General features: G+C 42.1%; 1 protein-coding gene across 1 annotated transcript in view; it reads right to left on the bottom strand.

The window, feature by feature from the left end:
• Positions 1 to 11,843, bottom strand: part of LOC308302012 (neuronal acetylcholine receptor subunit alpha-7-like) — a gene marked incomplete at both ends in the record, with an annotated part of 88,568 nt that extends 76,725 nt beyond the window's left edge. The window contains one exon of the mRNA XM_080746167.1: positions 11,774 to 11,843. Coding sequence (XP_080602293.1) covers positions 11,774 to 11,843 — 70 coding nt within the window. The remainder of the gene's footprint in view (positions 1 to 11,773) is intronic.
• Between the last annotated feature and the right edge of the window lie 1,968 nt (positions 11,844 to 13,811).

Below are 13,811 nucleotides of genomic sequence, written 5' to 3'. Positions count from 1 at the left end.
CTTGAAATTAAAGAACCACTGTACAATAAATCAAACAGACCCTTCATTAGTATCATCAGTAACACCTGTGAAGGAAGTCGAAAGACACCCGGAAGAAGAACAAAATGGCGTATATGCATTAATGCATAGAGCCTATTATGCTCATTGTGATGAGGATGGGACAAAGCAAGCAGACTAATGATGGAGTAAGTGTGAAGTAGGGCATTCACCAAATATTCGAATATTCGAATATCAAAATCGCTATTCGACGTTGTTCACCGAAGTCGAATATTCTCTATTCTTTTTTTCTTTTTTTTTTCTCTTTAAAAAATATATAGTTTATAAAGCTTGGATAGATAGGAAGTCATAAGAATGAGTTGTCAATGCCCCTGGTGGATGAATTTGTTAATGCTCTATACCAGGGGTTCTCAAAACGTTTTAGGCTGTGACCCCCAAAATAAACATATTTGAACTGGGGACCCCCCACCCTGACAAGCACTTGGAATTGTAGGTATTGCATTTAATGTGACTCGGATCCGCAGATAAATATTGTGAAAATAGCAGATCTACATGCTCACAACGCCTCGCAACGCGAGGTGTGTAATATATTTGACAGTTTTTAATAATATTTGACAGTTTTGACAGTCCTGTCGAATATTCGACTATTCGAATACTTTGAGGTCGAATAATTTGAATACTAAAAATCACTATTCGTGAATGCCCTAGCGTGAAGCACTGAATCTTGATTTATTTTATACACCGTCGTACGATGGAGTATACTGTATCGGCCTACAATTATGCATGAGGGGGGAATGCTCATCATGATGTGGATAAGAATAGATGTCAAAAGCATGGGGAGTGGATACAGCAGCATGTGTGACAGACATGGTACAGACTGAGCCTATATTGCCAGGGCATGGAACAATGGTAATCAGAATGCTCCGGAGAATAGAGAGAGTGCCAGGCATGTTGTTCTACATGGACGGGGTGAAACTAAATGGACCACATCAATTAATTGTATGCAGTGGTGTGTTCTAGACTTTTTTTGAGGGCATACGATCCGCGGCTATTCGTGTGGCCAGGGCAGACGCTAGTGCATAATCCCTATCAAATACACTACTTTGAAAGGTTCACGAGGGCAGACACTATTCATATTTTCTTTTACGACAGCAGACGCCATATACGTGTGTTACAGGTAGAACACAGCACTGATTGTATGGAAACCACACAGGCTACAGTGCCAATGCATACAAAGAAATACAGAAATTAAATGTATGTTAATATTATTCACTCATTCAAACATTGCAAAGCGGGTGAGAGTAATATGGTAAAAAACGAAAATAATGAAAGAGAAATATGTAAAAAATGTTTGATCCACCAGTTCCCCTGCCTCATTTAACTTCGTGCACAGCAAAATCCGGAGTGGTAATTAAAAAAAAATACACCTTGGATTGCGTCACTGTCGGGCAGAAACCTTGTATCTCCAAGTTTCAAAATGTGTATGTTTTTTCGCAAAGTAAAGCCCTGCTTCGTCATACAAGGCCGTCGCACAAAGGTAGTGAAAACAGCAGATCTACAAGCAGGCGTTGTGTGCTTGTAGATCGGCTGTTTTCACTAGTTTAAATCATTTTTAAAATGATAAAAGCAAAGCTAACGGTTTTGGACATGCAAGGCTTCCACCCGACAACGACGATTTGACAGCGTTGTAATCATTATTAATGCTGATGAAGTCGGTAATCACCTGTCGGCTATGATTGAATTATATCACATCAGCAAATGAGTTTTCTCATCATGGAAATAAAACGTGGCTTGGGGTGACTTTGGAATGCCAATAGTCTATCGTGCACGGCACGCTACAAGACAATGGGGCTGTGATCCAATGACCTCCAGGGACCAGAGAACCAACGTTATGAAGCTGGAAGGACTGAACAAAGACTGTAACGACAGACCAATGACAACAGGAGAGACAACAGGACTGCTACAGTATGAGTATAGACAACCATGCCATGGCAAGTGACGTGTGTGCGTGCCTGTTTAAGTGTCATTAGAAAGAGATGATGTAGGATATACAACAAGGGTCTTCAACAGGGGGTCCGGGACCCCTAGGGGGTCCTCAGAGTTACTACAGGGGGTCCTCCAAATCTTTGTGTGACAGAAACCTTTTTCTCCTTTTTTATATTAACCACTTGAATCCTAGCGTCCATAGGGGAAAGGTGGAAAAAGAGCAGACTAAGTACAGAGTGAAATGTCAAGTTATGTATTGACGGTTCAAGTGATTAAATATCTGAAAACACAAATTGACATGAATACAAAATACACTGATGATTGTGATGTCAAACGATGAAACTATATGGAATCATTAGTGGCGTTTCCATAAAGCCACTTTTTGCGCATTAACGGCTTATTCGCAAAATGTTTTTATGGAAACACTTCAAAATGCGAATAAACTTTCATTATCCGCAAAAAAAGTTATCCGCTTGGAGGAGGAGGATTTTGAGCCTTTATCGAATAAACTAAATGCGCATAAGTGAATGGAAACGGGTCAGACAATAAATGCGAATAGATTATGACGTTCTAGGTCCATTTCCCCACCTGACCTTCCAGAGGACGCTGAAACTGGATGAGCACTGTGCAGCGACGCGACCACGGTTTTCCCGGTGAACCGGTAGCTTTATGTATTGAGAGGAAACTCTTGCCAATTTCGTAAGAGACTCGTCGCCAATTGTTATATATTTAAAAGTTATTTGGGGCCATGATGATTGATAACCCCTTCTTCCCACTACTAGACAGCGACCGAGTCACAGCAGTCAGATGTGCAGACGGTGCAGTGCTCAGGTTCGGTCTGAAAAAAATCAGCCCGATCAACTCTTGCGACCGTCGCTAATTCGAATGACACCCGCAAATGGAAACATGCTAAATTCGCTTTGTCTTAATGCGTATTTCTGATAATTCGCTTCCCTAATTTGAATACGTTTATGGAAACATGGCTTATGAAAAGGTTGTGAGGTCCCTGACTCCCTGCTTCATCTCTCTCTCAACTAAGGGGTCCTCGGCCTGAAAACGTTGAAGACACAACATTCTGTTGCCATCATACTATACATGTATTGACTTTTTTGAAGGTCTTTCCTCTAGTGACCAAATTTCCACTTGTTGTGGGAGCTCTGCCTCACTGTTGGCTAGCGATAGTGATTGGCAGAGTGGTGCAAGCCAGTTGTTACACCTGAGTTTATGGTGTTTGGAGTAAATACATAAATAAATTACGAATATTTTGAAATATGGACTTATGGACTAATATGGATATTCATGAGCTGTAGGCCTATGCCATAAAAGAAATTAACAAAAAAGGTTTGGAATAATTCACTGCATGTGCAATGTATCTAGAATATATGAAAGTTTCAAGAAATATATGAAAGTTTACATATTTTTTAAGATGGATCTGTATACTTCCCCAAACCCATAAACTCAGGTCCTTATAAAAGGACCTCTCCTTGAAACCTCTCACTCTCTCTTCTTCCTTTCCTGAGTCCTGTTTGGACTCCTACCTGGCCTGATTGAGGCCTAATCCTTGTGTCTAGCTGGAATTGCACCTTTTTGTCACACAGCACATTCCACACACTGCAGACATGACTGACTACGGACTTATTCAACCTCATACCAGTTTATATTTTTGTTTATATCCTTATTTATTTAGTTTTAATTGAATAAATATGAGTTAAAATGTTTGACTCATGTCTACTCTGGACTCCCTTATTATGCCATGTGTTCCACTACATGACACTTGGGAATAGCAAATCTCAGTCTAGGTAGATTACCTTGGAACGTTCCTTAACGGAACGCCACCCTCAAGACAAAATATCAACCTTTATTTTCCTTTTTAGTCATGGATTAGGACTTTCTGCATCTCCTACTGCATCTCCTACAAAGATAAACTAGTCTGTACACTGGTAAATAATGTTTCGATCTTCATCAGGACTTTTTTGGCATACAAGGTTTCCAACGGACAACGACGATATGTATATTAGAGTACATATCGTATCGTATCGAGTAGAGTATGATTTTAAAAACTGACCCATGGCTAAGTGTGTCTGCCAGTGCAGCCAGAGACTTAATGTAGCCTACTAACATTGAAACGAAGGTCAGAACTACTTCAGTAATGGTCCAATGTACTTCTTTTAATATGAATCCCTTGGCTGAGGCACGAGTCAGTCAGATGAGGTCAGAAATGAAAGACCAGTGCGAAATCCAAGCCTAGCTGGGGTCCAGGTGACTTAATAGCCTGTCACCTAACCCCTAAGAGAGAGAGAGAGAGAGAGAGAGAGAGAGAGAGAGAGAGAGAGAGAGAGAGAGAGAGAGAGAGAGAGAGAGAGAGAGAGAGACTGGGGGAGGTGAGAAGAAGGACAACATTTCAAAGACGAAACAGCGGATGAAGCAGGATGGAGGAGACAGGAGTCAGGGGTGTCACACCAAATTTGGGGCCCTGGGTACAAGGATTCACTGAGGGCCCCCCACGCATTATTACGCATTATTTTGTGCTTTAACTATTGAGAAATAGCAGATACACAAGCTCACAGATCTGCTATTTTTGAAAAATCTTGAAAAAGTGCGCAAGTCTTTGAATATTTCAAATCCTTCTAAGGTTTTTTTCTTTTTTAAACCTCTGTTTCTATGTCAGTGGTGCTCAAACCTTTTCATGTGAAGGAACCCCAAAATGATTTGGCCCCCCATCTCAAAATATTTAGTTCCAGTATTTGTTCGCTCAAAAATTACACATATTCAAAGATTTGCACGCATTTTCACAATATTCATGGAAGTTAGGTTTCAGTGTTACTCTGTACAAAGACTTGCTACATTATGCAGACTAGTGCTTGCTCTGCCATCATATAGTTAATATTACTGTATCATGATTTTTGCATATTAATCAGAAACAATCTAACAACAGATAGTTAATATGATAGTGGAGCAAGCACTGCACAGATAGCAAGTCTTTGTACACAGAAAGGCTGCAACCTAACTACCATGAATATTGTGGATGTACCCTTCTATTTAATCCTTTTGGGGATGTTGATGTTGTCATCTGCCCATTTGTCAATTTGGTAAAAAGAAATTGGTTGAATAGAACTCATATTTTGGGACCATCGCTCCATTTTTCACAATGGTTTGTAATGCAGGCTGCTATCCAGGAAGTCATGTGATCCAAGATGGCCGCGGTGTGAATATGGTCTATGTAAACAGAACTCACGTGTGGACCAGTGTGGATTACAAGCTTTTGACTAAACTAAAGTTCATATTATGATATGAAAACAATGCTCCTTTGACTTACAAACAACGTACACCAATTTGAAAGTTTGTTAAACTTTGCACGTCCGCAGCAGATTAGGTAAGGAGCTGGTTAATTACCTTCTGCTGGTTGGCTGTTGTTGTGCTGCCGTGATGAGAGCATAGATTGTAGAAAATATGTTGAGAGGCATAGAGCTGTTGCTTTGGTGTCTCGACCGTCTCTTTCTCTTTATAGTTGTTTATTTTGTCTTGCGCGGTGCGCCAGCGACTAGGCTATACTCGATCCTCATCTCTCTGTGATACAGTAGTAGTTGTGCTCCGTGTGTACAATCATAGACAGGAGTGTTATCAATTAAAATAAGCATGCATGTCGTCACTCGTCATGCCGTCATGTAATTAACGGTTCATTGCTTTTAAATGTTCGAACGATATTTTGTGGCTCTTTGTATGGCTCTGTTGCACTGCACTGTTAGGCTATGTGCTCTAAATCAGTGCTGAAAGTCTCTCCTCCATTCTGTTTTTGCACATGTGAAATTGGCTTTCTTAAAAATCCACATTCAAAGACGTATTTGACATGTATTTAATGGCTTGGCTGGCTGGGCTGGGCTGTGAAAATTGATGCTGTGTTGGGGTAGGTTGAGCTGGGCCAGAAAATTTAAATGTGCGGGGGCCCGTGGTCCATAAAACCCTGACCCGCGCATCACTAGTGTATGTGTGTAGTGTGCACATAATGTACATGCTGCGCACCAGAACCGACCTGGAAATGCACACAGAAACCCAGACCAAACTGAATTTTCGAACCACATTTAGGCCGTTGTGAGCTGGGCCGGTCCAAATAGGACCCCCCCACCTGGGAACCTAACCGTACGCCAATGACGCCCCTGACAGGAGTAACAGAGCAAGGGACAGCATAGGGGACAAGAGAGATGCAACAACAATGCTGAGAGTTCGCATCAATTTTATATGAGGCATCTGAAAACAAGCAGCCACCTTCTACACTTTCTATAGCTGACTGGTCATGCTTGTCACATGCTTGTGTTTGTGTGTGTGTGTGTGTGTGTGTGTGTGTGTGTGTGTGTGTGTGTGTGTGTGTGTGTGTGTGTGTGTGTGTGTGTGTGTGTGTGTGTGTGTGTGTGTGTGTGTGTGTGTGTGTGTGTGTGTGTGTGTGTGTGTGTGGGGGGGGGGGGGGGGGGGGGGAGGAGGATGTCTATGTGCATATTGTCGTTGTCAGGTGGAAACCTTGTATGTGCAAGACCGTTCGTTTTGTATTTATCATTTTAAAAATTAACTTAACTAGTGAAAATCGCAAATCTGCAAGCACACAACGCCTCGCGGTGCGAGGCGTTGTGTGCTTGTAGATCGGCTGTTTTCACTACTTTTGTGCAACATCCTTGTATGATGAAGCAGGGCTTTACTTGGTGAAAAAAACATACACATTTGAAACTTGGAGATACAAGGTTTCCACCTGACAACAACAATAAGATGCTGCATTCAAGTTCAGGAGAGTTTGGACAATGCAATTCTCTTGAATGCTGCCTTCAGGTATGGCATGGAAAGAGGGCATTTGCATTTCTTTCACCATAGTAAAACAACTACGTTCATGGTCTGGAGAGGGCACTTTTTTAACAGACGGATAAAAGGGCAGGTTCTCAAGCCCCCTGTGCACGTGCCTGGAGCCATTAACGCAGTATGGTGAGCAGTATTGGTGAGCAACGATCAGATCAGGATCCCCGCTGTTGTGTGTGTGTGTGTGTGTGTGTGTGGGGGGGGGGGGGGGGGGGTTAATGGCGTATAGATGGCTGAATTCATAAGAGTGATTTATAATCTATGGCCGAGGAGCTCAAGGCCATAAGACTAGTGGAGATTTAATCCTAATCCCGCGGGTAAAACCGGCCACGCATTTCACTGCTCTGAATTCAGGGCTACAGTGCTGGAAGCATGTGGCGAAACTGCGTGCAGAGAAGTCATAAAATAAAATGTCAGCCGTAATTCATAATTCAATAAGTTGTGGGCATACTTCTGGTGGGGCCCCCCCGTGCATGACGGGAGTAGGAACAATGTTTTAATGAGGCAGAGTCTGACGGTTGGGAGTAAATATTGCCAACAAGGAAAGAGAAAAAGTTCAAGCACCCATGTCTATAAATACAGTTTTGTTTGAAAAAGGGAAGCACTTGGGCTTACTTCAGACAAGGCTATAGTGAAAATGCCTTTATTGTTTGTAATGCCCTAAACATTAAAGGGATTTTAACTTTTTTCCTTGGCTCAATGCAAGTGTGTCTTCAAGCCAGAAGCAGCCGGCTATCTTTTGTTCTGAATGATTTTGTGTTGCTTTGCATGATTCACCATTTTGATAACTTGGAATGTTGCTTCAACATAGAAGCTCGTTATTTTTTGACTGTCTTGATATTATACGGAATGAGAGGCAACACATTGTTAATATTCTGGACATTTTAAAGATTTTCTTTTTATGAATACAATGCAGAGAAACGCTCTGTTGACTGTGACAAAATTACAGAGCGAGCACTAGAAAGGAGCACTCCTTGGAGCACATATTTCAGTCAGGCTGGGTAGCCTACCTAGAGTACCAATGGCTGTGTACTGTAAGTAGTGGGTTGCAGCCAGGACCCCGAGGAAGCTGCCCCCTATGGCAGGGGTTTTCAAAGTGGGTGACGGGGCACCCTGGGGTGCCGCGACGGCAGTCCAGGGGTGCCGCGAGATAATTTGATAATATTTGGAATTTATTTGGACACTTGACATTTTCAGTCAGTTCTAACCAAAATTGCTATTATCTCAACGTTTTCCTCGCAACATAATCACTATCTAAGATATCGTCACTGTCGGGCAGAAACCTCGTACCTCCAAGTTTCAAATGTGTACGTCTTTTGCCCTGCTTCATCATACAAGACTGTCGAACAGCCGATCTACAAGCACACAACGCCTCGCAATGCGAGACATTGTGTGCTTGTAGATCTGCTGTTTTCACTAGTTTAGTACATTTTATAGATGATAAATACAAAACGAATGGTTCTGGACATACAAGGTTTCCACCCGACAACGACGATATGCTATAAATATAAGGTGCTGGGAGTGAAAATTATATTGTAGGGGTGCCTCGGATTAAAAAAATATTAATGGGGTGCCCTGAGACAAAAAGGTTTGGCAACCCCTGCCCTATGGGCAGATGTGAAAGAGCTTTTGGAGGTGCGCTCCATATCACATAATATAACGTGATTCCAATTTGGGGTTGATCGGATCATGTCATAAGGCCTTTGTGTTAAAAGAAAAAGCCCCTACCACTAATTCACACTCACAAGACCACAAGACTGCATTCGGTGAAAATAGCAGATCTACAACCTCACTGAGGTGCTAGGAGTGGACCCAGTGTCCCTGGGGACTCCGGTCAATAACATATAGCCTAGGAGGGTTTAAGCCACAATAACACAATGGGCCTCTATCTTTCATGCTCAGGTCAATGAGGTTATAGCATGTGAGCCTGTGTCTTTACGTTTAACAGTACTGTAGTCCAAAAATCAAGTTTCTATTTAAACAATCCCAAATTGGGGTCAGGCATGTGCACACATAGACATCCCTTTTACCCTGCCTGTAAAGTGCCCTCTCCAGACCATGGATGCAGTTTTTACTATGGTGAAAGAAGTGCAAATGCCCTCTTTCCATGCCGTACCTGAAGGCAGCATTCAAGAAAATTGCCTTGTCCAAACTCTCCTGAACTTAAATGCATCATCTTATGTTGAAAGAATTGCCCTCTCTGTGTAGAAATCCATGCTGTTACGCCACATCTCCAGTATTCACTTGATTACGCGATATTCTCACCAAAAGGCCCTTTTAAAAATGTCAGCCCCTGCTCTCTAACATTCTCTGCACGTCCCTGATTAGGGTGCATACATCATGAGCGCAATGCCCTGATCATCGAGGTCCCGTTTGATCCGCAATCGGCCCGACCATTTGCCAAATGTCAGTCCCGTCCCGTCTTGTTACTGTCCTATAAAGGCTTCAAAAATACCCCATTTCACCCCCAAATTATCCTCACTTGAACCTTCCTACCACTGGCTAGACTCTACTGCGTCTTTTGGCAGACTAGAGGCAGTGCAGATGTGCACAGAAAGCTTCGCTGGTTGTTAGAGCTATAAACCTCCATGTTCAAAGCCCCATCAGCAAACCTGTTTTCCTTGCCTCAATTAGACCTGACTCTAAGATAACCCTAGAAGACAGCCTTGGACACTTTGGATATTGTTGCGACCGTCAGGTCACAGTTACTATCACAACCTCCACTGGCTTTCAGTCAGTCAGTCAGTCAGTCAGACAGACAGACAGACAGACAGACACGTCACGTCACACTTTTCCCTTATACTCATATCTTCGCTACCATGCCAAATTTTGCACACACGCTCATTGGCTGCCAAACCACAACCTCCAACCTCATTTCTCACATGGCCCTCTTCTAGCGCCACTATGAGGCCGATTCTTGCAAAACACATTTTTGGACACTGCTCCTACTGATTTTGCCCTAAAATCACACAAAGCGTACACAGTACACATGTGAGTCCTGTCATCAACATGGATCTGTCCCATTTAGCGCCACCATCGGGCCAATTTTTTCAAACACATTTTTGGACACTGCTGACCTGACGGTCGCTTATCTCCCGATTAGGGAGTCTTACTGGTATTTTGTCACAGAAGTTATTTTGGTGTCATAGAATAATTATCAAAATGTATGCCAGACCTTCAATCAGTCACGACGACTGGCTATTGTTCCTCAACATTCTAAAGTAAAATGGGATAAATATAACATCAACATGAAAGCATCCACCACACAGAGGCCTCTTTTGGCTTGAAAACTAGGAGGAAAAGTCATCGTTTAAGACAGTGGTTCTCAACCTGTGGGTCGGGACCCCCAAGGGGTCCCCAAATTATTTTGAGGGGTCCCCAGATGATTAACTTAATGTGCAACATTGTTTTCTCACTCAACAGTAAAAAAAAAAAAAAGTGTATAGAGGGTATATGCACATGACAATTTAAGGATTTTTTAATACCTCTAAAATTACAAATTAAACACTGGCCAAATTGTCAAATATTAGAGGCAGAAATTGTGAAAATAGCCAATCTACATGCTCACAACACCTCGCATGTCGATCGGCTATTTTCACAATTTCTGCAATTTACATGCCAATGTTTAATTTGTCAACTTGTACCTCACTGATCTCGGGTGCATATTAACAGTAACAACAGCTGCGTTCCCATAGCAACATTTTGAGGGACCTCAGTTTCCCCCACACAACATGTCACTCATCTCTTTCTCTTTGTCTCACTTTGGTCCTGCCATTCCTGCACTCCCATCGATAAATTGTCCTTCACTTCTTGTTCTTACGAGATGAATGCTGGTGATTCAAGCTAGGAAAATGAGTGGTCGCACTTGAGCCCTAAACCCTAGTAAAGCCTCTACGCCAGAGGTCTTCAACAGGGGGTCCGGGACCCCTAGGGGGTCCTCAGAGTTACTACAGGGGGTCCTCCAAATCTTTTTTTCCCTTCCTTTTTAACCACTTGAACTTTAGTGTCCATATTCTGAGAACATTAGCCAAAATAGCAGATCTACAAGCTCTGCTATACAAGAGGGGGAAAAAGAGCAAACTAAGAACATAGTGAAAGGTCAAGTTTATTAAGTATTGACGGTTCAAGTGGTTAAATATCTGAAAACACAAATTGACATGAATCCAAAATACACTGATGATTGTGCCGTCAAACAATATGGAATAGGTTGTGGGGGTCCCTGCTTCTTCTCTCTCTCAACTAAGGGGTCCTTGGCCTGAAAACGTTGAAGACCCCTGCTCTACGCTGTATCACATATTATTACTAGCCCATCATCATCATCCCAAAAGATGGAGATGTTGATAATGGGCTGGGAAGTAACAATTTGTTGTTGAACAATAATGGACATCAATGGAACAAACACTGTGAACATCATACATATGCGTGTGCACTGTGCACACATGCATGAACACATGCAAGTAGGCTATACATTCCTGTATACAGTAGTTGCAAAATGTAGTTGCAAATGTTGCTTAATAATAGACAGACAGAGACATCTAGTTTTGGGATATCCAGCCTAAGTCCCCATGGGACCTTTTTATGTTTGTTATCCAAGTGTTACTTTTTACTTCCATGCTGTTACATCTTTTACTCATAAAGTAGGCTATATTCAATCAATCAATCAATCAATCAATCGAAAATTTTAAATAAGCAAGAATTAATTTTGTTTTATAGTCAGACAACTTTAACATACCATAAACATGTGTAGGCCTTGCTATTTCCTTTTCCATAATTTGTGCACGATATTTTCTGTAGATATTAACTATCTAAATTCGAATTAAATGCGTTAAATATCTAATCATATTCAACACGTAGCCAAGCAGACCTTTTTTTTCTTTCTTTTTTTTTCTTTCCTTTTTTTTAACATGATATCGTATATGCATTGATTTAATAGTCAAATGTGTAGGCCTACCTCTGAAGAGCAGGGTCATCCAAATATAGAATCCAAGTGGACCGAGTCCCCAAAACTTCGGACACCGCATCCTGGCAGCGTTCAGCCGGACTGGGCAGCGCTGAGCTCTCGGTGTGGGACGGAGAGGAGGAGGCTGCGCTGGCTTGGCTCTGATGTGATGTGAACATTTGGCTGTAAAGAGGAGGAGGAGGGGAGGGAGAGAGGAGAGAGAGGCGGGTGATGATACGGACAGAATGAGTGAGTAGTTAAGATTGGCGCGCGTTCACGCTTTAACAGTAGCCTAAAGCGAATACCGGTGGGCGTGCACAACAGGCGGCCCTTGGCTTGAATAAACAGATAGACTGTATTGAAAGTCGCGATTTAATTTTGAAGTGGGATGGGATTCCAGACCATAGTTGTCATGAGTTTTCTTCTGACTTGCGCGCACCTGCACCAGAGAGAGAGAGAGAGAGAGAGAGAGAGAGAGAGAGAGAGAGAGAGAGAGAGAGAGAGAGCGATAGGCTCCTTGAATGGACATGTGCGCGCACGGACTTTGCGCACCAAATAGACAATCTACTGATCAATTAATACTGCATTGTAGAAATACTCTGTTACAAGTCCGGAATTCCAAATGTAGGCTACTTGAGTAAAAGTACAAAAGTATTGGTATCAAATCTACTTAAAGTAGGCCTATCCAAAGTAGAAAGTAGCCTATAGCCAGGCCTACTCATTATGCTGCAAAATCCCATTTCAAGTATTGAAATGTATGAAAATAGCAGATCTACAAGCTCACAATGCATTGCATCGCTAGCATTGTGACCTTGTAGATCGGCTATTTTCAACTCAAGTAGGTCTATATGTTTTCTATAATAATCAATCAACAAAGTAACTAGTAACTAAAGTTTTAAAATAAATGTATTGTGACGTAAAAGTATGATATGGATCTGAGATGTAGTAGCCTGACACTCAGCCGGAATTGACATTTCGTTTCACTCCCTGAATCGCCAAAATAAAAATGTAAAGGGGTGTGGCTAGCGATTCAGGGTCTGGAACTAGGCTAGAGATGTAGTGGAGTAAAAGTAAAATATTGTAAACTGGAAATAGCCTAAATAGGCCTACCTCAGAACTGTAGGCCTATACTTTTCTGAGCCCGCTGACACGCCCCAAAAATTATAATAGTATGATACAGTAGGCTACGTGGTCTCTCTGAAAACGGTCTGAAATAGTCTGAAACTCATGTCACAGTGTAATCTGCCCCTCGCACCCAACAACAGCTGACCAGTACAGTAAGTAGTCGTCAATTCATTTGATTGGCTTATGCGCATTCTCACAATGACATCATAAACATATTAACTAATATTTTAAGATTACTTTTTAAAGTGACAGTACCCCTTTAGATGACAGTCCTACTTTAAGTAGCCTACAGTAGGCCTACACGTAATTGTATAGGCCGGCCTAATTACTTTCCACCACTGGTATCTACCATTCAGAAGGAGGGCGGAATAGTAGAAATGAGAACTTAGGCATGTTTCTAAAAACAACTAGGCCTATGCACAAAATAGCATCCCCACGTTGCGTACATGCAGTCACACTCATCATCATCATGAACAAACATCTTGCCTGCACCAGCGGAAATGAACACATCCTGCACCAACCCTGCACCTGCACTACGGCCACCAAACTTTCTTAGTTGGACTCATCAAAAACCTTGTCTTTATATGTGCTGTCAAATGGCTGCTTAAGTGCAAAAATACATTGATAAAGTAGATGTCAAAAGCAGCGAACGTTTCATTCGTCATAATCTTTCACTTGATGAGCACCGTTTGACAAAGCATGCAGACATCTTAGAACAGTGTTTCTCAAACTTTCTAATTTCAAGGTCTCCCCTTAACTCTGACGGGTCCATTTGGTTCCATTTGTACACTGTCAGAGTTACAGACTTGCGTAGGAACCCACAGAGTCCCTGGAATCCACTTTGAGAACTACTGTCTTAGAATATAAACGTTTTTTTTTTGGGCTGACTTAATCTCTGCACATTGCAGGTCCTGCTACCCGACTC

This window comes from Nannobrachium achirus (genome assembly GCF_963921795.1).
Source record: "Nannobrachium achirus genome assembly, chromosome: 17".
In the NCBI taxonomy this organism is placed as follows: domain Eukaryota; kingdom Metazoa; phylum Chordata; class Actinopteri; order Myctophiformes; family Myctophidae; genus Nannobrachium; species Nannobrachium achirus.
The sequence above is the reverse complement of the archived record's forward strand: the minus strand, read 5'-3'. Positions and strand labels throughout refer to the sequence as shown.